This window comes from Triturus cristatus, chromosome 2_1 (genome assembly GCF_964204655.1).
Source record: "Triturus cristatus chromosome 2_1, aTriCri1.1, whole genome shotgun sequence".
Lineage (NCBI taxonomy): Eukaryota > Metazoa > Chordata > Amphibia > Caudata > Salamandridae > Triturus > Triturus cristatus.
Genome location: NC_140581.1, coordinates 37,288,099 through 37,315,610, shown reverse-complemented (window position 1 = coordinate 37,315,610; position 27,512 = coordinate 37,288,099). Strand labels below are relative to the sequence as shown.

At 44.7% G+C, this 27,512-nt stretch overlaps 1 protein-coding gene across 3 annotated transcripts in view; it reads left to right on the top strand.

The window, feature by feature from the left end:
* The first annotated feature begins 4,921 nt into the window (after positions 1–4,921).
* LOC146863668 (long-chain-fatty-acid--CoA ligase ACSBG2-like) overlaps positions 4,922–27,512 on the top strand; it is a 212,304-nt gene continuing 189,713 nt past the window's right edge. For 2 of the 3 annotated variants that reach the window (XM_085627767.1, XM_085627765.1), the window contains exons 1-2: positions 5,059–5,238; positions 21,524–21,813. In XM_085627767.1, coding sequence (XP_085483893.1) covers positions 5,223–5,238; positions 21,524–21,813 — 306 coding nt within the window. In that variant the 5' untranslated portion in view covers positions 5,059–5,222. The other variant, XM_085627766.1, reaches the window with a different exon arrangement.

Here is a 27,512-nt window from a genome sequence, read left to right as displayed (position 1 = left end):
CTAGGGGATAGCACTAGGGGGTATTTCTGGCTACACTTATACGACAGCTACTATAAAAAAGTACGATTTAAAACTCTTCTAGGAATACTCAAAGCATGGAGTAATATTCGTAAAATATTGGGGATCGGAAGGTTTTCATATTATACATTACTATCAGATAACAACAACCTACCAGAACTATTCAAAGATATATATATGAAAAAGTGGATAGAAGCAGGGATCACACACCTGGGCTGTTTCTCTACATCTACAGGTATAAAATCCTTCGAAGAAATTAGAAAAGAATATATGATCAGTTATAGAGATTTTTTCAAATATCTTCAAATCAGGGACTTTATATTAAGGAAAGGTGGTGGCAGATCGAAATTTCAAAAGATTCAATGTATAGATTTTGTAAATCAAGGAAAGTGGACTAAAATAGGAGAAATATATAATCACCTCCTGGGCCTGTGTCCGGATGATTTGGATAAATATTATATAAAATGGCAGGAAATCTTAGATATGTCGGCCACCACAGTGATTAAATCATTCGAATTTTCTCAAACATTATTAATGTCCACCAGACTACAAGCTCAATATTACAAAACATTTTTTTTGTTATATTATACACCTAGTAGAATATCAAAATGGGGGACCGGAAAGGGGACAAGATGCCCTAGGTGCAATCTCTACAAAGCAGATATTGTACATATATTCGCTACATGTATCACCCTACAGGGCCTGATCAAAGATATTTCTGATTTTTTATCAGAAATTCTTGATATCAAAATTGAAATCTCTGTGGGGGAAATCTTGCTGGGTATCGATGACAATAATCGACCGAGTGAAATAAAAGGATTAATATTTGTCTCAATGTCAACTCTAAGATTATGTATAGCCTCGGCATGGTTAGATCCAACACCACCAGTATTTCAACAATGGCGCTATCGCATGCTAGCGACACATAGCCTGGAATTAGCTATATATAGGAGAAAAGGGAAAAATAAGAGGTCAAAAGGATTAGAGATATGGGATCCTCTAACACAATGGTTAAAATCTTAAAGATACTGAATTAAGTACTTAATATATGTTTGTATGTATATTCCTTTTTTTTGTGTAAATATTATCATAAAGAATTATTTTGTCTGAGAAGGGGGTGGGGGGTGGGTTGGGGTTGTGTCCGTTTTAAAACAATAAAGAACAATAAAAAAAAAAAAAAGAAAACTCTGCAGCCTGTCCCCCCTGGTTATCCTTCTTTAATTCTAAGCTGGTTAAACTGACCTCTGGCACTCCCCAGACCTACACCCTTTGTTCAGTTTCCACAGTGAAGTCCAGCCTCTAACTCTTTCATGCACTCGGGTGATCCCTAGTCCCCACTTAGCTAAATAGTTGTAGCACTTTACATCGTTGGTGTTTCGCTGAACTTTGAAGGGCGTGTGACAAATATTGCAACAGAGGGCCCCTAGTCCCTTCAAACCCTGACTGCTAGTTCATCATCCATGGAACTATACCCTAGAGCCTGCTACCAGAGTCATGAAACGCAGTGATTTGTGCTGCGTTGTATTACTCGACATATATGAAACCTCTCAGGGTCATGCAAGGTGGCCTGGCGTGGCTCCATAAATCTCATTTTTAATTTGTGTCACTCTTGCATCACATTGTGCGGTGCAAGAGTGACGCAAACAGCCTCATAAAGAGGCCCGTGGGTTCATACATGAATGGAGGATCAGAAGGGCACCAGGTAGGTTGTATAAATACGTGTGACGATGTCCCACCTTTTCTCCTTGCTGCCCCATGGTGAGGTCTGGGGCTGCAGTCCAGGGCTAAACCAGGGTGGTGACATGTCAATGGTTGTGGTTGTTGTCTTTGGTATTCATATTTTTATTGCTTGTTCTGTTATCTGCTCACTTATATTCCAGATCAAGCACCAAGGGGTTTTATTCTTATTTCTTTTGTGCTTTTTGTTAATCCTCTGTTTGAGGGTGTAAAGGAAGGAGGTGTGTTGTAGTCTCAGTGATTAGAAGTCTCATTCCATCACAATCTCACTGAGAATGTTGAAGGGGTGTTCCAAGCTGAGCTCCTGGCTGGTGTGGGGACACCACCCTGATTAACTGCTGATACCAACATAAATACATCAAATTTAAGAGCTCTCGGTGTCCTCATTTCAACCAGCCACATCCTCATATTTGTCCACCTCTCCTCTCATACATCTTTTATCACTGATGATTTTTGATTGCCCAATGTCTCTGCTCTGTTACACACATTAATATTTCCTTTCTCTCTTGCTCCAATGCCCTCCACATGCTTCCATTCTACCTTCACATTCCCTGCTCCTCAACCCCTTGCAGTCTCGTCTTCTTTGCTCTTCTTCCGTCCTCTCTCATTCTCAAATTATTCCACTAAAAATCATCTCTCTCCAACATTTCAACCTCTCTTCCTGGGGCTTTGTACCTCTCTGCTCCACCACTCTCTTTGCCTCTCTGCAGACCACTGTCTGTCACTCCAAGTCACCTAACTTGCTGTCAGTCCACACTGGGGTCTGGGATGTTCCAACAATGAAGTGCTTGTGTTTTTCGCTGATGGAGAAACAGAGGAACAGAGCAGGGATAAAGGGATTTCTTTAGATGCACATGAACACACGAAGGTCACATTCACAAAGTTGTTTCCACTTGTAAAGGGGTGTCAGTGGCACTAATGGCATGATTTATGAAGGCAAGTGTAAGAAATTGGGTTATTAGTTGTGAAGGATGTAAGTCCTTCACAAGTAATAAGTCAGCAATTGTCTTTTTTCACTGCGAACGTAGGGATATATTAACAAGGGCCGGCGATAAATATCGCAAAGCGCGATGAACTTCCCCTTTTTTTAAGAGAATGCTCAAATCACTTTGTTTTTAGAAAATCACTCAAAACTATTCTGTTCTGCTCTTAATAAAAGATAAATTAAATCAATCTTACAGCCTTCGTTATACAGCTGATATGCCTCCACAAAAGCGCAGAGATACTCCTCGGAGTCGATTCTGGCGCTATATAAACTCCTAAATAAATAAATAGCGCTTGCATATTTATCGCCGGCTATCTCTGGTATTTATCGCCCGGTTAGCACGTTATCAACAACGCGCATCGCCTCGGCGATAAAATTACAGAGATAGTGTGAATATCGCCGTTTTCCATGGTGGAAAACGGCGATATCCTAGATGATAAAGGGCCTGTAGTCTTAGCCACAGAATCCACCCCCCATGTTAAGTATGCCTTAGTCAGGAATTTAACAGACGTTAAATTCCTGCGTTAAGGCATACTTAACGCGATTTTAAAAATCGCTACCCTTCATTGTTAATATCGCAAAGCTGCCTTCGCGATATTTTCCCTGGTTGGTCTCACAGCCACGCCTACTTTGCATCTCATTAGCGATGTAAAGTTAGGCGTGCTGGAAACGGGCGCTAAGTCAGCAAGACATGCTGATTAGGCGATGAAATTATCGCTGCTTTTTGCCCGAAAACGGACGCAAAAGCGGCGATAATTTCATATCGCCGTCTTGTTAATATGCCCCCAAGTATCACATTTTAGTACTTGACTCTCTCAGGATAGCTTAGCACAGCTGTCCAAGGCCTACTCAAGGGAGGTGGTGTGGACTAGTAACCCCAGCTCACTGGAACGCAACAGCAACACTCGATAGATAAACCATTGCCCAAACAGTGCTGTTTCTTATAAAAAGAAAAACAACTTTTATCACACACTCATTACTAAATGCTTCTCATTAAATTGCAAAGCTCTATACGATCACATAAATGGAAACTCTTGGTGACCCTCATGATACGTTGCACTCCTCGTGGATATTGAACTCTATAACCCCAATCCTGCCACATATATCAGATGCAAGAACACAATATAATGAGGGTGTCATTATGGAGAAGGAAGGCCTACTGGCTTTGTACAGGTGTCGCCACATTAGTAAAAGCAGTAATATGGAATAATAAACCATCACAATTCCATCGCAATCAATAGCGATGGTGCTGACGCTGCGCCAACTTAAAATGACATTCATTAAGGCTTGTCATGAGTCATTGTTAAGCGTTGGGTTATCAATAAAGCATATCTAAAAAATATTAATGACTATCAATAATTATCTAATGATTGGCTCTTAACTTTATGCTCTTTAATACTTCATTGATGATTTCAAACAAAGTATATACCATTGCGCTCTCCATATTACCATTGCAAATAAAGCATACTCAACATAGTTGATCATGCTGTTACTCCAACTTTTCAACAGGAACTCCCACATTGCAGAAGTCATGCGCCAAAGATCCAACACACGAGATCCAACACGCGATGTGCTGGTTCTTCTATCAAGATAAAAGCCTTCCTGGGGCCATGTTTGCAACCCCCTGGAAGACTTAGGGTGACATTTTTGGAGCATCTCCTTGGCGGGTTGGGGGGCTGCTGCTCTGCTTGCAGTCCCAAAAAGTGCTTAAAAAACATTTGGTGGTGCCCCTGTCCATCCTTGGGGGAGGGGGGGTTTCACCATTAGAAGCAGGATATGCAAATCAAGGGTGCATGCAAGGGCTTATGGGGCCCTCCGCAGGGCCAACAGATTGGGCTCTGTGCATACCAATTAGGTGGCTTTGCCCGCTCTCCTTCCTTTTTGAACTGATCTTGTGACCCATTCTTTTATTCAAATCTTGGTACCAGGTGTGATCCTGTGTGCAGGATTCCCACTTCTGCTCTGTTAGGTCTCGCTGAGCCCCGGCGCTTGCGCTGGCTCGGAGAGACATTTTGGATGTGGGATTTTTAAAGCGCTGCTGGCTGGCCTAACGCTTGCGTCAGCAGCACTTTGAAAACTCGTGTGCGTCATCGCGATCACTTTCGCTTTCAGAGCGATCGCGATGACGCACGCGCACACACAACTCCCGCTTCTCCCCCTCCCCCACCACATTTTGCGTCTCCTGTTTGTAATGTCACGCGCTTCCAGTAAGATGCGTCAGTCCGATGAAGGGTTTGTTAAACAGGGCGTCTGCAATGAAGTCGTGAAAAACTCCACAAGCTCCCGTCTACCATAACATATATACAGGCCCTGTGAGTGCCGCTCGGCTTGATGAGCACCACTGTTTGCGCGCGCCGCAGCCCAGGTGGACGCTGGAGTCTGCGGGCCCTGCAGCCCTGCGCCAAGCTTCGCCTTCCGACACCTCTCTCGTGTGTGAGCTCGTCTTCCCAGCCCGGACCCCGCTTCCAAGCCGAGCATCCCGATGGGCCTGGCTGCTGGTAGGAGCTGGGCCTGCTCAGGAGAGTGACCGCGTGATGTGTAATGTGCACCGTAGTCAGCAGCGCGCGCTGCTTCGGCCTCGCGCTGTCCCTTCAGAGGGATGCCTCGGCGTTTGCAGAGATGCTGCTGATTGCTCCGTGTGTAGTGTGCAGCGAGGTTACCGCAGCACGCGCTGCTTCGGCCTCGCGCTGTCCCTTCAGAGGGATGCCTCGGCGTTTGCAGAGATGCTGCTGATTGCTCCGTGTGTAGTGTGCAGCGAGGTTACCGCAGCACGCGCTGCTTCGGCCTCGCGCTGTCCCTTCAGAGGGATGCCTCGGTGTTTGTAGAGCTGCTGCTGATTGCTCCGCGTGAAGATGCGCAGCGGTCGGGGCAGCTCCTCGGGGTCCAGCGCGTTGTTCACAGCCCGTCCGTCTTGCATCAAGCCGCGCTCTTACACGAATATTTCTTAATGTAGAGTAGACTGTAGGGTGCCGCGAGAGGTAAGCCTGTAGTCCAAGGTAAGTCTGTAGCTAAATGTCGGACTGAAACAAAAATTCGGCCGGGCACCAAAATGAAAGTGGCCCCCATTTGCGAAAAAAGTGACCCACGTTTGCAAATCAGGCCCCTTTTGAACTTGTAAAAAGACAGGCTGTATGGGTATTTTGTACGGTGTGGGAGACGCCGTGTTTGTTGCGAGCATGTTTGTAGTAACAGCAGGGAAATCGGCATTACAAACCCGGCCAACTTGACCATAAAATAGGCACACAACCAGCTGACGTCCGGATCTGTGGGAGCAGCCCTTCAGGGGCTGCGTGCTTGCCCTTTAGGCCAGACCGACCGTGGTGTAGTGTGCTGCTGTAGAGAGTGGAGCTAAAACTTTCACTTGAGCCTTGAATCTTTGGTAAAAAGTCTTTGGTTTAAGACATACTGTATCACTTTTTGGGGAACAGCACGGAGAGCTACACCTTTCCCGATTTCCTAGCCTCTTGCTAGTCCTGGGCTTACTGTGGCACTAAATTCAAGTGAGCCAGGCTGATGAGGGGTGAAATCCCGAAACCGGTCCAAAGATGCTTGTTTCTGGTCCAGAGAGGTCCTGGCTTGGCAGTTCGGGCTGGACTGTACCCATGAGGAGCAGGGTCATGACTGATTTGCATATGACTGGATCTAAACTGGGGTGTCATGGTGATCGAAAGAATGATGGATTTAACCCAGATCTCTTGACCAGGGGTGAATGTTCGATTTGTTCTGCATTCCGTCCGTTTGTGTGTCTTTTACTTTCTCGCTAGCAGCAACCCCATATGCGGGCACTAAGACGGTTGCCACAGCTACTTTAAAGTACAATCTGACTGAGTATTAGACTTGCCGGGAGTCAGTCATTCCTGTCGTTCCTACTGTAGGCCTTTTACCCTAGCTAACGGTGAGAAGCGGGGTGGGGCCAGGCCCCCATTGCCAGTGAGTGCATGTTCCCCCTTCACCTAACCTGCTACGTACGGTACCTTATAGTTGCCCGATTTGACAATGTTCAATGTACTTTTAACATTGCTATTTGCACAATTATATTTGGAAACTGTTTTTTTTTTCACACGAGTACCTGCCGTGACCGGTAGCTCCTCCCCGTTCCACCGCGGGTGCAGTCCCGATTGATGTGGAGGGAGACTGCTACTTCCGGTGCTCGGGAGTTGTTGCTCTAGTTGTTGGACCTGCCTTACGCTTATAACAGATGCCCTGGCTAACGCGCAGCGGGCGCGCCGAAGGCGCGCCAAAGGCAAGCCCGTCCGCGACCAGACTGCGGCCGGGGCCAGGCATGCTGCTTGTAGTGGCACATACAAGGAGAGAATCGTGTGGTCGCGAGATGAACTGTGGAGGCTTAACATAGAGGTAGCGGGTTGCACTCACAGGTTTGACCCAAGTGCCGCTCTCATCGAGCACACGTGTGGGGTTTCGTGGGGTGGGCGGGGCAATGGAGAGGTGAAGGGGCTCTGTAAGTCAAGACCGCTCGGTAATAGTAGTCTAAGAGTTGGGTTGTTGAATTGCAGATCCCTCTCAAAGCATGCCGACGATATCTGGCTGCTATTGGAGGATTATGAGTGGGATGCCCTATTTTTGACTGACACCTGGCTGAGCGATGACAATATGACTGCAATAGCCTTGGCAGTACCCCTGGGCTATACAATGTGTCTCGCTAATCGTGAGGGTGGAAAAAGAGGGGGAGGAGTAGCTGCTATATTTAAAGAGCAGTTCACATTAACATCCTCTGCCCCACTCTGATCGCGGGTCTGGAAGGATTACACTTCTGCATTCAGGTGGGCGCTCAGATCTCCTTAGCAGGGCTAGTTATTTACCGCCCCCCTGGTGGGAATGATTCTAGTCTTATAGCCCTGTTGGACGTGATAGTGCAGAGCTCCCTCCTCCATCCTTATTTTCTTGTAGTGGGGGACTTCAATATCCATATGGATAGATCGGACTGCGCCCAAGCAGAGATATTAAGAGCCACTCTAGATGCGGCCAAGCTGAGATTAATCAATGAGGGTCCCACACATAGAGCGGGTCATACACTCGATCTCATCCTCTCCAATATTGAAAAGGTCAGGATGGAGGGGACTCTGCCTTTACATTGGTCAGATCACCTGCTTCTGCCTTTCATAATAAATTTGGCGGCCGATAGACCAGAGCCAAGTAAGCGACTAGCGAGTTTTTATGCGAAGACAATGGAGGAAACTAGTCCCTGCCGTTATGGGCCCAGTGCTGGCTCAGAACAAACCTACTTTAACCCTGAATGCCAACACTGACGCTCTGCGGTTTCATCACTGGATTGGGAGCATGTTATCATCCATTGCTCCAGCTAAACGCGCTATGTCCAAGAGGGACTCTCCCTCTGCTCCTTGGTTCTCACAGGACCTCAGAACTGAGAAGGCAAAATGTAAATGGTTAGAGAGGCTGTGGAGGGTAAACTATGGGGCCCTGGAAAGAACACAATACAAGGTGGCCTCCCATAAATTTCAGAAGGCTGTCAGAAAGGCAAAACAACTGTTTTTTGCGGGTGCTATTCAACAGGCAGAGCACTCCACTAAAGAAGTTTTTAAGGTGGTTCAGTCCTTTTTTAAACCCAGATGCATTGAAAGGGAGATACCGCCTTCAATCGCCTTTTGTAATACAATCTCGGACTATTTTGACCATAAAATTAAACGGGTCTATGACTCATTTGGCCTCGAGGAAACAACGGTGAAATCGGATCAGACGGTCAAAGAGTTGACAAGCGGACCACTGGCTTTTTTCCAACCAATAACTCTGTCCACAGTCAGGAAGGAACTAAGCTGCTGTAAGTCTGGTTCGCCGGATGACCCCTGCCCTCCCAAATTGTGGAGCATAATGGCGGACTTTGTGGCTCCATCCTTACAGCACATTTGGAACACGTCCATCTCCTCCGGGGTCTTCCTGGATATATGGAAACATGCGACCCTCCTCCCTTTAAAGAAAAAACCCAATGGGGATCCTGCGGACCTCAGCAACCTTCGTCCTATCTCCTTGCTGGCTGCCCCGGGCAAAATGCTTGAGAAAGTTATCCAGCGGCAGCTCAGTAAATATATAGAGGACAACAAGATTCTGCATGAGACACAGTCAGGCTTTAGACCTGGCTTTAGCACCGAGACAGCTCTGATCGAGGTGGCAGAGTCAATAAGATGGTCGTTAGATTCGGGAGACTCAGCTTTGCTGGTGCTCCTGGATCTTTCGGCAGCGTTTGATACTGTCGACCATGCAAGGCTGATGATGCGATTGGCAGAAGTGGGCTTACAGGATCAAGCGCTGGACTGGATACAGTCGTACCTGTCCCAGAGAACCCAGAAGGTGGCCCTGGGGACTGTTTCTTCAACACCTAAGCCTCTATGCTGTGGTGTACCTCAGGGCTCGGCGCTTAGCCCATTACTATTTAATGTCTATCTGGCCCCACTCTTCACGCTTATTGCTAACTGGGGGGTCAAGGCAGTATCTTATGCCGATGACACCCAGCTTGTGTTTCCATATGCAGAGGTGTCAGCGGCGGCCATGTCTAGTTTTAAAGGCTGTCTTCAGGATGTTGCGCGCTGGATGAATACTAATAAGTTAAAACTTAATGCAGACAAAACGGAGGTGCTCTTTTTTGGTAAAGGTACCCCGCCCCCCTCTGAGCTCTGGTGGCCGAGGGCAATGGGTCCGGCCCCCTCCCCTAGCCTATCGGCAAAAAACCTGGGAGTGCGCTGGGACAACAATCTGTCGTTTGTCTCGCACACACAACAGCTGATGGGAAGCTGTCTAGGTAAACTCAGGAATCTTCGCAAAATCCTGCGACTTCTCCCGGTGAACTGCAGGAAAACGGTAATCCATGCGACAGTGACATCTCGATTGGATTACGCGAATGGCTTGTTCCTGGGTCTGCCTAAATACCTTATTCAACGCTTGCAACTGGTCCAGAATGCGGCTGCGAGGCTGTTAATGCATATTCCATTCAAGCATTCTATCTCTCCGCATCTTCGATCACTTCATTGGTTACCAGTAGCCAACAGGATCAAATTTAAGGCTCTTACGTTAGCCTTTAGATCCTTGTATGGCACGTGCCCAATATATCTGAAAGATCGGTTGCCAAGATACACACAGTCCCGTTCTCTTCGTTCCAACTGCCGGACCCAGCTAGCAGTGCCTCGAATAAATAAGGCCCGTCTGGGAGGCAGAACGTTCTCGGCAAATGTAACGATGTTATGGAATTCACTACCCCCTGAGCTTCAGTAGGCTCCTTCTGAACCCCGTTTTAAAGATTTGTTGAAGACTTGGCTCTTTACTCAACCTTGCTAATGACTTGAATTCCGGTTATGTATTCTCTGCCTGTGTCTAGCGCCGGGACACCTCCGTGCGAGGTAGCTGTTCGCGCTCAATAAAATTCTGTATTATTATTATTATTATTATTATTATTATTATTATTATTATTATTATTATTATTATTATTATTATTATTATTATTATTATTATTATTATTATTATTATTATTATTATTATTATTATTATTATTATTATTATTATTATTATTATTATTATTATTATTATTATTATTATTATTATTATTATTATTATTATTATTATTATTATTATTATTATTATTATTATTATTATTATTATTATTATTATTATTATTATTATTATTATTATTATTATTATTATTATTATTATTATTATTATTATTATTATTATTATTATTATTATTATTATTATTATTATTATTATTATTATTATTATTATTATTATTATTATTATTATTATTATTATTATTATTATTATTATTATTATTATTATTATTATTATTATTATTATTATTATTATTATTATTATTATTATTATTATTATTATTATTATTATTATTATTATTATTATTATTATTATTATTATTATTATTATTATTATTATTATTATTATTATTATTATTATTATTATTATTATTATTATTATTATTATTATTATTATTATTATTATTATTATTATTATTATTATTATTATTATTAATATTATTATTATTATTATTATTAATATTATTAATATTATTAATATTATTAATATTATTAATATTATTAATAATAATAATATTATTAATAATAATAATAATAATAATAATAATAATAATAATAATAATAATAATAATAATAATAATAATAATAATAATAATATTATTATTATTATTATTATTAGATTGGTCAGCTTGCATTGAGCATTCTCCAGATAGAGCTGTGCTGTCTGTAAACATAGTTAACAGACCTTGCATACATTTCTGAACTGGATCCGACTGGGTTCAATATATCAATGAATGTAATTGAATTATTCTTAAACTTAACAATTGTAGCCTTGCTACCTGAGGATCCTTGACCTCACCAGACCACTGTCTTTCTGAACTAATTACTTACCCCAGGTCACAAACGTGTGGGGTCCCCTTGTTTTTGAAACGCGTCTGTAAACATAGGGCTTGCTGGCTAAGTAATGAATTGTCCTTGTTTCACAAGTAAAACCAATTTAATCAACTTTCTCAGCTGAGCTCTGCTTTTTTTCTTCCTTCTGTAAGTAACTTGTAGGCTCTGTCTAAGGTGTCTTGCTAGGTGACAGTTGACAATGATCTCCACTGCGTCTTCTCGGTCGGATCATGTTTATTTGAGCAGTTTTTACTTCACATTTGTGTACAAAAGTTGTGGTCCTACCATGTGGTGTTTTGTAGATACCAGTAATAACATACTTGCGTCCGCAATTTACGTATGGATTATCTGTGTGGGGTGGCGAGCACGATGCTTTGGAAATATAATTTGCATCAACGCAATTTAAATCTGCGCCCTTTGGCTACTTCCTTAGTCGAAAGGTAGACGTTAGGGTGATCATAAATGGCTCCTTGAGTTGGAGTCTTATCCTTCACCAAGTCCTGCTGTACATGTGAAATGGCCAAATGTAGATATTCTCTTAAAAAAAAAAATTAAGGCCTTTTTGCCTTAGGGTGTCTTAAGATCTACTGATTAATGAGAATGATTTGTCTATCAAGTTCCTTATTGTTGCAGCATTTGGCTTTTGGTCGGCCTGTTCCCCAATCCGTAATGACTTGGATAGGCTTTATGAACTCGTATCTAGATATGTCAAAAAATGTTTTGCGGTCTGTGTGCTGTAGTTGGTGAGAGCTTTTATTTAAGTGGCAAGGTGGGTAGAAGGAGAAATACTTTTTTTCAAGATGACACTGAAGTCTTCCTCTTACACATCTACTTACGGACGAGACGAATAGTTTGAGACATTTTCCGCATCACCAAGCAGCTCCTATTCCAAAATGTTTTATGTAGGGAAGGCTTCTTGTGCAGGAAGTGGCATAAGAAAATAATCCTTCGTGTATGTAAGGAGCAGCTAAGCACGTATACGCTGCATCATCTTTGGCAGGGACTCCTGCTGGCCCGCTCCTCCGTCCCAGAATCTGTCTGACCTATATCCTTTGGGCAGCTTTCTGCTCTTCAGTGCCTCTAAAGTTGCCACCTTCTGACTTCAGAGTCCAGCTCTGCAGGTGCTGGCCACGGTTGTAGCCCAGCGCTAACCCTTTGCTGGACCTTCCAGGCTAGCATTCACCTTATTAATATGCCTATTAATTTCAGACCGAAGACTCCATGTGTAGCAGTAAAGCACCACTAGTAAGGGCAATGCAAGAAAAGTGACCCGTCTTGAATTCTGGCATCCCTTTACAAGACTACCTGATGGCATTCAAACCTGGCCCCAGACTAGCATAGCAACCCTTTGCAGTCTGAAGAGCTGTCTATAGTGTTTGTACTTTGCATTTCTTAAAGGATAAGGAGTTTGTAGATTAAAAAGCAGGACATTTTACTTCAAATTGAGTTTTTTTTTTTTTTAGGTTTTACATGATGTTTTGCAAAGTTTTTTTTAAAGGATAATTCACTACGGAAAGCCCTTTTCTGATGTGGTAATTGAAGCCCACCATGGTTTCTCTAAAGGGGCAGCACCTTCCAACCCAGCCTTCTGGTGTCTGGACACCCAGTAAAATCTATGTGCAGGCAGGCTCTGACGAAACGATTGCAATCGTAAAGGGTGATTCAGTACTAAAGCTGCTATCTGTATGGACTGCCTTTTCCAGGAAAGCTTTTTTCCCCAAGAAGTATTATGGAACTCTCAACGCCAATGAGAGACTTCAAACCCATTACAGCTAGCAGCACAGATCATCATTGAGTCTTAAAAAAGCAAGATATGGTTGGGCAGGAGTGGCATAAAGTAAGAAGCTATATTGCAGGTCTCTAAAATCTGTGATCCTCACTCTAGTACACAATTTTGTGCGTTAACCTAAAAATATTAGACTCTAAGTATCAATATGTGCAAAATGAAATCCGTATAAGCCAACAATTTCGGAATGTCATGGTTTAATTTGTGAACATACAATTTCTGTAGGATTTCATGCTACTCTACATGGAGCTGGTGAGCCCAAGTCATCCTTTGCACTCTTCTATATACAAAGCTTGTCCATAATGCTTCTCCACACGCCAGATGTTGCACATTTTTCAGTCATCCATCCCAAACACACTCTCTTCACGGTACCTAGTGCCTTTAGATTTTTGTGCAAAGCTATGCCGCTGCCCATTGTTAAGCAAGACTGCAAAGCTGGCTTAACTACTCCACTACAGTGGGCAGATACCTATGGAGTCTACATTAGATCACTTCCGCATGTGTTGCCAAGTAATGCTTTGCGCTGCATGCATCAAGAAGCTCTGACTCCATGGATGCTGCGTACTAATGAACGCAGGCTTTTTTGCCATCCTTTATCGGGGGATGCAAATTAAACCATACGTCTCATCTAATACCTACTAGTGTAGCAGTTTTATTTGTACTTTGTGCTGACAGTCAATCAAAGTAAATTTTTGGAGGCATAGAGACACATGGCCGGTTTTTTAGATCTCGCCTGGCGATAGCAGCGCATGCGCTGCCCTCGCCATGCGAGTACCTTTTGCAATCAATTCTCCCAAAGGCATACATGCACGCGTCGGCATGGACAAAGATGGCTGCTCTCGCAATTTGTCCAAAGCAAACCGCATGCGCGTGTCCGTATGGACTGTGGACAGTCCGTCGCCATCTTGTTGTCATAACAACGAAAATGCTGCTTTGTGTATGCAGCTTGCTGTGAACAGTTCTCCACCATCTTGCAAAGCTTTTATTGTTATAGCAACGAAAATGCCGCTTCCTGTATGCAGTATGTGCAACATAGTGCCGACAACTTGCCAACTGACCACTCTTTACCCACTTGGTCACAAGATTAGCAGTTTACCTATTTAAAGCAAAACTAGAGCCAACCACTCGAGAGCCTTTTACCACGATATGTGGGCACTCGGTAAGAATACCCAAACAGTCTTCCTCCCCCTTCGCTTTGCAGTTTAATATTAGTCTAAACCATGTTTCCACATGTGATTCTTCGTAGAATGAGACTTGGATTGTGGGGGCATTGACTTAATCGCCACTTAGTGGAATGTGAAGATTAAAATGGTGTATTTTCCCCTTCCAACGAGGAGAGACGTTGTCTGCGGAGCTGGGTGGGACAGGCTCCTGCCCAGCCGTGCGCCTTTGTTTACAGCTGGAGGGTGCGCATGCCTCCGGAGGGCCCTGGCACACACCTGAGCTGGTTAATGTGTAACCTGCCCACTCGAGGTGCACACCGCTCACCCAAGCGTAGACATGTCACGAGGATGGGCCTGTTCCAGCTAGCTGTGACGCCAAGGTCCAGCGCGTCATGTGCCAGCGCTTCAACCAGTTTCATCATGTTGCTTTCAGTGCATTATGGTAATTGTAGTTTAGCTTTTTCCTCTATGTGAACGCAGGATATTTAGAATAAAGGGCCCAGAGGAACTACTGGGGGATGTTATGGTGCGAGGCCTCAGATGTCTGATCTGTAGGCCAGCAGTGTAATCCCAGCATGCCCATGCGGTGGAGAATGAATCCTATGTCGATCAGCTATAGACTGGGACCGGCCCAGCGTATTTACAAGCCTTAGAAAGCATTGGAGTACAGAGGACGAGCCAGAGGGTCTGACTGGCCTGGCTCCCAGGAGAGGTCCCTTTCTCTGTAAACAGTATGGCGGTGGCGCAACAAGGGTGCCAACTCTCCTAGCCTAAAATGGGACCTTATACATCCTAGTTGGGCAGGAAAAGACATTCTTGATTGGTTGCAGTGAGGTCTCGCATCCCTAGGCACCAGTGCCGCTGCACCTGCTGCATTGGTGATAGCTGTGTCCCTAGAGCTTAGAGTGGTCTGAGAGACATCAACTGTGCCTTTATGCGACTGACTCTTTCTCAGCCCTACGGTCCTACAGATTTCCAGAAAGGCCTTTTCTTAATAACATCAGTGCTTGGGGTGAACTTAAACATATAAGAGGCGGTTTGAATGCATTGGCATTGCCAATAGGTCTCGCCTTTGGGACCTTTATAAGTGTTTAGCCATGCAACAGCTGATGTTGCACCAAGGATATTGTGCTGGATAACCAAACACTTATAAGGTCCTAAAGGCGAGACCTATTGGCCATGCCAATGCTTGTTTTTCTTTGGTACCCAGGGAGATGGGGGCCTACAAGGGCCACAACCCATTTAGTTCTGTGATGCTTTTACTCTGGTTTCTTTGTACTGCCCGGGGAGCTGGAGGCCCTAGGGACATGTGGTCTTCTCATGGGAGGCAGCCAATTTAGTTTGGTGTCGAACCTTGGGCCCTGGCCCATGCCAGGGGTGGACTCAAAATACTGTGACGTGCCATGCTCTTCGTTCTCTGTCTGGTCCCTTAGTAGGAACAGGATGTTTCTGGGTCCTGATAGGCTGTTTATTGCAGGAAAGGTGTTGTTTGGCTCCTAGTGGCAAGCCCCAGCCACCAGGAACATCCTCTTCAGAGCTCCTGACCTCTAAATTTGACTTTTTCATTTGGGAGCCTGATTTTAGTGCTCTCCTGCCAGACCCGTCCTTTCCCTGGGTTCTTGATGGTCTCTACTGCTTCGGGATCTTTTTCACAACCCTTCAACAGCCAGTCATCAGAAGACCCTCCCTAATGCATTCTCCAGGACCAAAGACTCCTGTCTTCTTGAAGGGCACCTGTGTGTCAGTAGAGTCAATGGTCAGACTGCAGAAAATCCAGGGGAACCATCCAGGGCTCCACAACAGGTCCATTCCCCCAAATGTTCCTCAGGGGGACATTACAACTGGCTTTTGAGGGACCCATTCAAGTCCTGGTGATCAGCTAGGGGTAATATCCTTCCGTCCATACTTCCAGGGGCATCCGGTGGCTTCTCTTTCCAATTGAGCATTCTTTCACCATTGTCTCTCCAAGGCCCAGTGTCTTCTCATCTATATCTCTCCCTTGTGCAGGAGTTTTTAAGTGAGGATTTTCGTTCTAGAAGCCAGACACCCCTGCCCCTCCTAGGGTACACATCCTCATTCCACTCCTGTCCCAACCCTGCTGCACAGCATTCTGGGACATTCCAGTATGGCAACTTCAAGTTGTCTGTGAAAAAACTTCCCTGAAAACCTCAACTCTGCCCCAAGCTGACTCAGCTGCCTGATCCTTTCGCACCAAAACCTCGAAGGCGAGCCTCTCTTGTGACATTCCATGGCACAGGAGCCTGTTCCATATTTACGAGGCAGTACTAAGCCATTTTTGTTGGCTTAATGCTGCCTCGTAAATATGTGTTCCCTTTAAAACAGTTTTCTGTGTTAAAGGGTCGTGCAATGGGTGTTTCTGCGGGCGTTCCCAACAAAATACTGGGCTTTTTGGCACTGCCCAGATTTATGAGAAGTCGTAAATCTTAGGCAGTGCCAAAAATGTACGCCTCTCCAGCGGAGGCGTAAGGGAGGCACAACGAGGAGAAATATATTTATTTCTCCGTCGTTTTTCCTTTTTCTATTGAAAGAGGAAAAAGCCTCTTCTGATTATTTTTGTGCAGGAAGGTCTTCCTTCCTGCACAAAAATAATCATATCCGCAACACAGGCACCCTTGCACCATGGTGCAAAGGTGCCTGCATTAGCTCACAGCAGCCCATTGTGAGCCGGCGCAGGGGAAAAGGACAGAAATGCTGTGTATGTTATAGATAAGGCGCATTCCTGCCCTTTTCTTTTGCCGTAGGGAAGCTCAGCAGGAAGACCTGCCGCACTGCCTTTGGTAAAATCTCATAAATGAGGCCCTTGATCTTTAACTTCCTTCAAACTACTCCATCATCAGAAAGGACCAGTTATGCAAAGTGAGGGGAGGTATTGCAGCCATCTGCAGAGATTCACTGCAGTTCAAGAGGATACCCAATAGCTCTTCTTTCCACATCCCAGTGCCTCACTGTGGATCTCCATGCCCAACGCAGCATAAACACAATCTACCACCCACCAAGTGATGTGACAGCCTTTGTAGAAGAATGCATGGGCCTCAATAATGGCAAAACAACAAAGTATTTGTATTGGGATTAGTAGAGCATGATAAAACCAAGGGTGTCAAAGCGCTAGCAATAAAGGAAGAAGGTGTAACGTGAGCGAAAAACAAAAAACAGCCCACCCATCAAGGAAGGGATAGAACACAGGCTTTTAACCTTATTGCGAAAAACAGTGTGGGAAGTGACAAAGCGATCTTTCTGGGAGACTTTAATTTCCATCAGGCATCACGGAAAAGTCTGCAGTGAACCCCTTTGCCTCCACTCTCTCTGAATACAATCTGATCCAACAAGACCTACATTTAACACATATAAAAGATTCCATACTTGATCTAATTATCTCCAAAAATACATGCTACTAGTGGATGAACCCATACGAGTAGACTGGTCTGATCATTTCCACATTCCCTTCACAAAAATTAGCAATTACCTGGTTTAGAGATACCAAGAAATTGGACCTCAGAATGCTCTGCAACACTGTCCATATAGTACTACCTCCAATCGACCCAATCACAGATGCCAATAAATTGACCTCCAGCAGTCTAAGATGTCTCTCGGATCTAATTGATAATGTTGTTCCACTTCCAAGCAAAAGGCATTAACATAAACCATCTGCTCCATGGTTCATTAAGATCTTATACGAGGACTGGAAAGCCTTATGAATGTGAGAGAAGAAATTGGGGCAGTCACTCTCCACCAGTAACCTCAAATGCTTCTGAAAAGCTAAGTCTGGGTGCAGAAGACATTATCTTTTATGAGCAATCCAGTCGCTGGCAATCTCTCCTGGACTCAGCCAAGAACCGGCTGAAGCAACTCTTCGATCTGGTCAAAACCGGCAACAGCCCCTTCATCTCTACATTCATCAAATCTGATGGTCCACCAACGAAAGCAGTTCTCGGTCTCGAAAGTAAAATTGCTTCTATGTCAAGACATGTCGCCTGTTGTTCAAATTGAAAGACACTTGGCAAATATTTAACAGAATTATAGGAAGAAGACTTACTCAAAATCATCATAAAAACCAAACCCTCAAACCACTTTGTTAACTCAATCCCGGATAATGTTGCCAAAGATCTTTTTACTCACATGCTATCCTATTGGACACAATTGGTGAATCTCTGCCTCAGTCAAGGAACATTCCCTGACTGCCTCAAAACTGGACAAGTCGCCCCTTTCCTTCTGCAGATACCAATGACTTGAACACTATCAACCAAACTCCGACCTGCCTTTCTTCGCAAAAATCATTGAAAGGCATGTAGAGGAGCAACTCACCCAACACATCAAAGATAAAAACCTACTGGACAAATACAAATCCACTTTCAGTCAGCGCTACAGCACAGCTCTACCCTGCTTCACTACAGGTGGCCAATGATGCACTTTGAATCTTTGACTCTGGAAGCTCCTGCTTCCTGATCCTTCTCGACCTATCATCAGCCTTCAACACGATGAACGACCACATGCTCCTAGACCCTCGCAAAAAGTAAATTTGCATTGATGGCGTGGTCCTTAAATTGTATGAATCATTCCTCATGGGCAGAATCCAAAACAAAATGTGTCCTCATCAAAACTAACACTTCCATTAGAATCCTGGATGGACAAACTCAACCTCCTGAACAGTAAACCCACCATCATTGGCTGTGCCAAATCCCTAGAATTCATTTGAGACAAGAAGCTCCATCTGCAGCCTCCAATCAGCATCATGGCCAGAAAGGGGCACTATCAACTGCATCATCTCTGGTTAAACCACCAGAGAAAGATCTGAAATCTGTTGCTCACACATTGGTGCTCTGCCGAATCGACTATTGTAACTCTCTCCTGATTAGTACTCCCAGAAGCCACCTCACCCCTCTGAAATGATCCTACACGCGGCAGCACACTTCGTCTACAGGGCAAAAGGGAATGATCCTATCACACCCATCCTAGTCTCGCTCCCCTGGTTGCCTATTGAAGCCAGGGCTGCATACAAGCCTGCGTGCATCACTCTTAAGGTTCTCCACACATCCAATCCCTGTTACCTAGAGGAGAAACTCAAGCTTTCTGGGTGGCCTCGGCATTGCAAAACACCTCAGCATTGCTGCTAGAACCCCCAACCTTTAAAAGGAAAAACCCCTGGCACAATCCTTCTTGGGTAGCGCAGCAAGAATTTGGAGCTCCCTGCCTCCAAACCTTGGCCCTACCACCTCGCTGGTGACCTTCAAAACGGAACTGAAAGCCGCCCTCCTTGGACAATAGTTTAGCTAAGTCCTTGCTGCTAATCCTCTCCACTGAGAACATGGTCACTCACCTATAGGCACAGCACTACACTACCTTCACTTTATCAGGTGCCTGCAAATGTGTCAGTGCTACATATACCCACCGTTTAGCCGGTTTCCTTTTTCTGTAATGATTTATTTCATGATATTTGGTGACCTTTGGTAATCTTTGATACGACTGTAACTATCCGGATAACAACATATGTCTACTGTGATTGCTGTGGTACCTATGGATAATGTTTGTGCAATACAAAAATGCAAAGATAAATGAATAAATAATTAAATATCTGTTCTTGGCAAGGTCATGGGCCAGGTCTGGCTTAACACACCATTAAAGCCACAGAACTAACAGAATCACTTTAGGCATTCAATCGCTTTAGGTTTGGAGCTAGCAAAGACCTTTTTGTTTTTCTTCCAAATATCATTATATAAAATATATCCAAACGGATACTGCAAGCAGTGGTTTTCAGCCAGTCCTTGTCATCAAATGGCCTACACCGCAGCACACAGCATGAGGCAATGAGGCAGCCCTCTCCTTGTTGTGACTGGCAGCATTCTGTTTGTTCACAATCTGCACATGTGTGTAAAGGCAATTGTTAGACCTGGCATCCTTGGCGTGGTTTTACCCATACATTTTGGCCTTCAATCCTTTTGTTTTGCTGACTTTTTTTACGTTGGCTTTAGGGCTCTACATGCTTTACCACTGCTGACCAGTGCGAACGTGCTTGTGCTCTCTCCTTAAAGCCTGGTAGAACTGTCTTACATTGAACTGCCATATTGAATTTACTTGAAGGTTTGTAGTAAAGTGGCACTACATGTGCCCATGGCCTGTAAATTAAATACTACTAGTGGGCCTGCAGCACTCATTGTGCCACCCACTTAAGTAGCCCTTTAAAGATGTCTCAAGTCTGCCATTGCAGCCTGTGTGTGCAGTTTTAAACTGCCATTTTGACCTGGAAAAATAAACTTATTGCCAGTCCCAAACCTTTTTTTAATACAGATAAGTCACTCCTAGGGTAGGCTCTGCACAGCGCAACGGCAGAGTGCTGTGCATTTAAAAAGTGGACATGTACATTGAATTTTTACATGTCCTGGTAGCGAAAAACTCTTGAATTCATTTTTCACTACTGCAAGGCCTAGCTTTCCCCTATGACAACATTAGAGTTACTTTTCACTTTTAATAAGCTGTAACTTCTAAATGGGAACAGATAACCAGTTAATGTTTGGTGACTTTGGAATTGTAATGAAAAACCCTCTCTTAAGGTAAAGGGGAATTTCAGATTTCAATTTGGAAAATGCCACTTTTAGACAGTTGCAGAAACAACAACATGATCGATGAAATGTGTGAATTAATCTCAGCCACCGGCAAGTGCTCGGGCTGCATCCCAACTCATCATTTTATGCCCAACGTGCCTCCTCAGTTTGAATCCAGCCATATGCATATCAGTCTTGCCCCGGCTCCTCAAGGGAGCAGTCCAGCCCGACCTATCAGGCCAGGTCCTCCCTGAAAGTTTTACTGCAACTCCAGTAGCACCTGTCTTACAGGGGTACCTGACATAAAATATTTGGTGCAAATTATTACCTGGGGTTACACTGACAAACTCAAATAAACCCCTACTCATCAAATGTGCACTGGCGTCAAATGTGGATCTGGTCACTTGTAAGTCTTGCTGCTTCTGGAGTCGATAGAGAGAACAGAGCTGCTCTCAGGCCATGCCAGGTCATGTCACTTTGAACATCACCAGGGTGTCTTCTGCATGGTTGTGGAATTGGCTTCCCATGCTCATTAAGAGATGGTGAAATGGTTGACTGTAGACACTCAAAAGCAAAAGTGAGGGACAGGATCCCCTGGGATCTGCACACCTAAGCCCTCACAGGATATAGACTGGTCCAGGAAAGCTTGAGTGCATATTCTATAAAGGAATGATGGAGACCTCTTTGTGGCAGGGTCCAGCACCCTAGCCACTTCACGCGTCCTAGATATGATCAATGGTGTCGAACACAGCTGGCAAATCCAACCAGGTCAACATTGTACCCCCATCATAGGTGCCAGGATATGCTTCGTACGAAAGCCTTGTCTAAAATGTCTGTCCACACCATCTTATTCCTCATCATATCTCACACAGAATACAAGAGTTTTGGTGCCTGTGAAAAGGAAGATGGTCTGATTCATCTGAACCTGGCTCCTGCAGGCGGTCTCTGGACAACTCAGAGAGATGGAGCCGTGAAGCTGCGCATGGAAGAGACGGGGCTGGCCTCGGAGCCACCGGTCACCACACTCCAGGTGTTTCAGGACGCGGTCCAGCGCTTCGGCGACCATCCAGCAATGGCGGTGAAGAGAGATGGGTCCTGGGAGACCACCACATACCTGCAGTACCATCAGCAGTGCCGGGCAGCGGCAAAGAGCTTCCTGAAGGTCAGTCCATGGTCCAGCTTTCTTCTGTTTGCATGTTTATGGCTAAGTCGATGTGATGTTGAAGGGAAATGAGAGAAATGAGCTTGGTACGTCAGATCACAACAGCATAAACAGGGCTTTTAATGATTGGTAATATTTGCCAATGAGTTCAACAGGAGAGACCAATCTAGTAGCGCGTGCATGCGCAAACCTAAGGCAATCATCAGCTTGCTTGCTGCTGCTTGGTCCTGTGCAGAAGTGGAGATCAATGACTCAGTTTCACTATCAATTATTGTCATAGCATTTTAAACAGCAGAATCTAAAAACAAAATGAACCCACTTTGCTTTTCTTTATTGTTTCTCTATAGACCTTAAAGCTGTTTATTGATTTTCCACTGAACACATCCTAAACTCAGTGGTAAAATGAGTAATCGCCTTACATTTCACTCAATCACAGGGAGTGAAGAACTGAATTATTGGCTGATGCGGTTCCCTCTGTTGTCACATGAAAGGGTTAGAGAAACAGGTCCAATGAACTGACTCTTTGTGCTTCGAGGCCCCTTTCATCCTTGAACCGTGTCTGATGAGTTAAACTGGGGCCTGGAGCTAGTGATAGTGACTGAGGTTAGGTTACTAACTAGGAGTGGAAAACACACTAGTTGTGATCTTGTCCGCCTCTCATCTTCATGCATTCAGGCTGGAGACTGCAAACCGTCTGCGTAACTGAGTAAATGTGGGCTGGATACAGGGGACTAGGACACAGCATCAACATGCGTTGACGAAACCAATAGGTCTGGCTTTAATGTGGCGATGCAGAACTCTCAGGCCGGCACACGTGCAGTTTGCATGCATAGCGCATTGAAGCCAAAACTGTAAGACTTGTCGATGCACGCGATAACATAATGCTGGTGAGAGAGCTAGCGCTGTTTTCAGGACAGATCATTTCGAATGAGCTTTCATAGATTCTGAATGTGTAGGGATTTCAGAGGTTCTGTGGACTGCATCTGTACATTATTAAAGTGAAGATGTTTATTCATTTCTATACACCGGTGAAAGGTCACACTTACAAAGGTCCCTGTCCAGGAGACTTAAGTAAACATTTTATTAGTGACACTGTTGCTGCCATGAGTGTACTCTAATCTTGTAGGCTGGCTTGATAAAACAGGGAAAGATGTATTGCTACTCTACACCCCAGCCTTTCTGATGCCTCCATATGAGAATGAAAACAGACAGCTTCTGCTTTACATGAGCGCGACCTCACCCCTGGCACTGATTATGGTATGGTATGTGTATCACGCGTGCGGGCACCCTAGCGCTGATCAGGTGTGTGTGTGCCTAGCCCTGCCTATGGTAGGTTGGTTGACTGAAAAGCCATGTTGTTGATGCTACACATTACTGTTGATATAACGGGGTTCATTGTAGGGCACCTGCTGGGGTACAAATTACTCTGCTGAGGTACAGATTACTCTTCTAGGGTACAGATTACTCCTACTAGGTGCAGATTACCCCAGCAGGTGTACAGGTTACTCCTACTGGGGTAAACATTACTCTTGTCCTGGTACAGATGACTCCTGCCGGGGTACAGATTACTCATGCTTGGTACAGATTACTCCTGCTGGTGTACAGGTTACTCCTGCTGAGGTGCACATTACTCCTGCTGGTGTACAGGTTACTCCTGCTGGTGTACAGTTTACTCCTGCTGGGGTATACATTACTCTTGCAGGGGTACATAGTACTCTTGCTGGGGTACCGATTACTCATGCTAGATACAGATTACTCCTGCTGGTTAACAGGTTACTCCTGCTGGTTAACAGGTTACTCCTGCTGGGGTAGAGATTACCCCTGCTGGGATACAGATGACTTCTCATAGGGTAAAGATTACTATGCTGAGGGTACATATTATTCTGCTGGGGTACAGAATACTCTTCTGGGGATACAGTTTACTCTTCTGGGGATACAGTTTACTCCTGTTAGGTGAAGATTGCTCTAATGGGGTACATATTACGCTTCTGGGATACAGATTACTTCTTATAGGTTCAGATTACTCCTGCTGGTGTACAGGTTACTTCTTCTGGGGTACAGATTACTCCCGCTGAGGTACAGAATAGTCCTGCTAGGTGTAGATTACTACTACTACTGGTGTACAGGCTACATCTGCTGGGCTACAGATTACCCTGCAGGGGTACAGAATACTCATGCTAGCTGCAGATTACTCATGCTGATTTACAATGTACCTATGTTGAGGTACAGATTACTGCTGCTAATGTACAGATTACTCATGCTGGGTGAAGATTGCTCCTGCTAGTGTAGAGGATACTTCTGCTGGGAAAGAGATTACTCAGCAGGGGAAAAGATTACCCCTGATCGGATACAAATTATTCCTGCTTGGGTACAGATTACTGTGCTTGGGGTACAGGCTGTATGATGCTGACCTCCAGCAGAGAGTGCTGTACTTATGAGAGTAGGAAATAAAGTCTTTCATCCTTCTGAGGTTGATAAAATGAGTATCATTGAGTTGGTTAAGAATAAACATCTGTTATTCGGCGCCAAGAGGCTCTTCTGGGTGAACGCGGGCTTTACAAATATACATGAGTCTGTAGCAGACTCATCCTCTACCACCCCAAACGGACCCACATCTCCTCCCACCTTAGAAGTCTCTCTTGGCTCGCCAACCAGAAAAGATGCCAGTTCAAGATCCTCAGAAGCGCTTACAAAGCTCTACTTGATCCAGGACTATCCTACATCAACCATCGGCTCAGTTTCCATCTTCCCACAAGACACCTTCATTCCTCCTCACTCGCCTTCTCACCCTCGCCCCGCATCTGCCACAGCCGCTGCGGGGGCTGCTCCTTCTCCTACCTCTTTGCCAAAACCTGGAATGTCACGCACATTTGCCGAGGAACACAGGGATATTAGTCCATATTGTAAAATAGGCAGTGACCAATACGGTAATCAAAGGAAGTGCGTTAAGGTATTTCTTCTCTCTTTATTATCTCATTCTTTTCATCTCGGAGGTTCATATCCAAAAACACACACTGGAAGCCGACACGTGTTTCATCCAACTGACTTATTTAAGGCTATAAGTCAAAGAAACCTGGCAACCCAAAGCACAGCGTACCGGTAGTAGATGCGAAGACAACGATTCTGAATGTCTGTAAAAAGACGTTGTATTTTGAAACAGTCATACGTTCCTTCACTATATATGCCTGATGCCACAAATTGCGTTTGGTCAAAGTCTCCAACCGCAGTTCCCACAACGAATACCTGTACCTGCAGATACACACACTGTAGCGTAAAGATTGAATGTTGAATCAATCTCTGGCCTGCAGCTCCAACAAAGGATGACCGTACCTGCAGTAAATCCCATTATAATGTGGCCGTCCGTCATAGAATGAGGTTTGGCCAGCACTGTGTCCTATAAACACTTGGTGGGAATGTATAACCCAAACCTTTATCCACCTCACCATTTATGATGAGAAGAACCTTTTTAATATTTGAATAATGTTGAAAGCAGTACACGTCTGAGTGCAGCCAATAAAAACGTACATTCCAGGTTGTGTCCCTAGTCATTGCAGAGGAGAGTTTGTCTAAGAAGCCCCTATGTCTATCTTTGCGCCACCGCAGCTGCAGGGAGTCACAGTAGGAGTCGAGATCAGTTATTCAATCAATCAGGTGGCTTGTAAAGCACGGCTACTCCCCTCTCTGGCCCCCACTGAGGCATAGGGCACTACAGCTGGCGATGACGTAGCTTGACAGCGAGGACCTTGGGTGGAGCCGACTCCGACTCAGTGAGTGGCGCAGTGAGTGATGGTGTGTTTGATAGCACTCTGGTGCCAGAATATGTGTGTGGTGCAGTGGCAGCAGTGACACAACCTCATCCATAGTGCCCTCCTTCCCCCGTATTTTGGTTTCTTATTTTCTCCTCTATGGTGCAGCAGAGAGCCAGTTTGATTTCTATCTTGCCTTATTGTTCCCTGTTATGTACTTGTAATCTAGCATCAAAGCAGTACAAGCTGACGGACAATGTGATTGCACTATGGCAATGATTGGTCTCATGCAACATGATGTACTGTTTGTCATTTGACTTACTTGAAAAATCAATAAACTGAACTTAAAAAGGAAAAAAGCATTTGACAGACAACACCATAAAGCAAATGAGGGACTGTTGGAAAATGACCCCCTTTAAAGCGTCACCCCAAACCTTTTGCCTTCCTCCTCCTCTTTTTGCTGAATTATTTTTGTTGGCTTTAAGACTCTGAGCACTTTACCACTGCTAACCAGTGCTAATGTGCATGTGCTTCTTCCCTAAATATGGTGACATTGGTGTACACGCAATTAAAATATTTAGTTTACTTGTAAGTCACTTGTAAAGTGGCATACCATATACCATTTAGGCCTGTTGCCTAAACGCTACAAGTGGGCTTGCAGCACTGATCGTGCCACCCACAAAAGTAGCCTTTTCAAACCTGCCTTCCATTGCAGGGCCTGTGAGTCCAGTTTACTGCCACTTCCACATGGCATTTAAAACCCCTTGCCAAGCCTTACACTCCCTTTTCATTACTCCTAAGTCAACCCTTAGGTAGGCCCTAGGTAGCTCTATGGGTAGGGTGCTGTGTAAATAAAAGGTAGGATATGTACTTTAAAAGTTTACATGTCCTGGTAGTGACAAACATCTAAATTCATTTTCACTATTGTGAGGCTTACTCCTCTCATAGGCTAACATTGGGAATTCTTTAAAAAGCTTTTAAGCTGTAATTCCTGATTAACAATGAGTAGCTGCATCATGTTGCATATTTTTGGAATGGTAATAATCCGCTTTACTGGGAAAGTTGGATTTAAAATTTCTGTTTTAGAAATGCCACTTTTAGAATGTAGACATTTCTCTGCTCTTACTGCTCTGGGTGCCTTGCAGCCTGTCTCAAATACACGTTTGGGGTGGGTGACAGATGCACATTGGGGTATATTCACAAGAACGTGTGGTAACTACCGCAAGCGTAGCGTAACGCAACTTTCAATATCACAGCCCATCGCGGGAAAATAACCCTGTGACAACGAGGGATTCACAACAAGGCGGTAGCATACAAGAGTCTGCGATTAAAACCACCTCGATGGAGATAAAAACACAAACCACAACATAAAAGAACCTGCAATGGGCCAAAGCGCGATGAGGAAATCAGCGATAAGCGGCGCCAGGCCTGCAACACACACCTGGCACGCTCCATAAAACCAGAAAAAACACCCACACACAAACTGACCTACACCCAAGCACCATGGAGGCAGCCGGAGCAGGCGCAAAGGTCGATGGCAACCCCACAAGCATCCCGGACGACCATCCTGGGACCCCGGGTACAGGGAAGAGCAAGGACAAGAAGACGATGAAGAAGAAGTTCAGTCTGCAGGCGAACAGAGTCCTAGTCACGGAGGCGATGGAACACCATCAACAACTCTTCGTCACTCCAACGTGTCACTGGGCACCAAAACTGGAACATGGCAGGACATCGTCGACAAGGTGAATGCCGTTGGAGAGCACAAGCGGACAATGGACAAGGTCAAGAGGCAAAGGAATGACATCAAGCGGAAGACCAAGGAGAACCTCTCTGCCAACCAGAAGGCAGCAATGCAAACTGGAGGTGGGGGCCAGCGCCACAGCTGGGGCCGGATGACATGGAGGAGATGGTGTCGACAGTCATCGGTGTGGAAACTGTGGCCGGAGTCGGGGG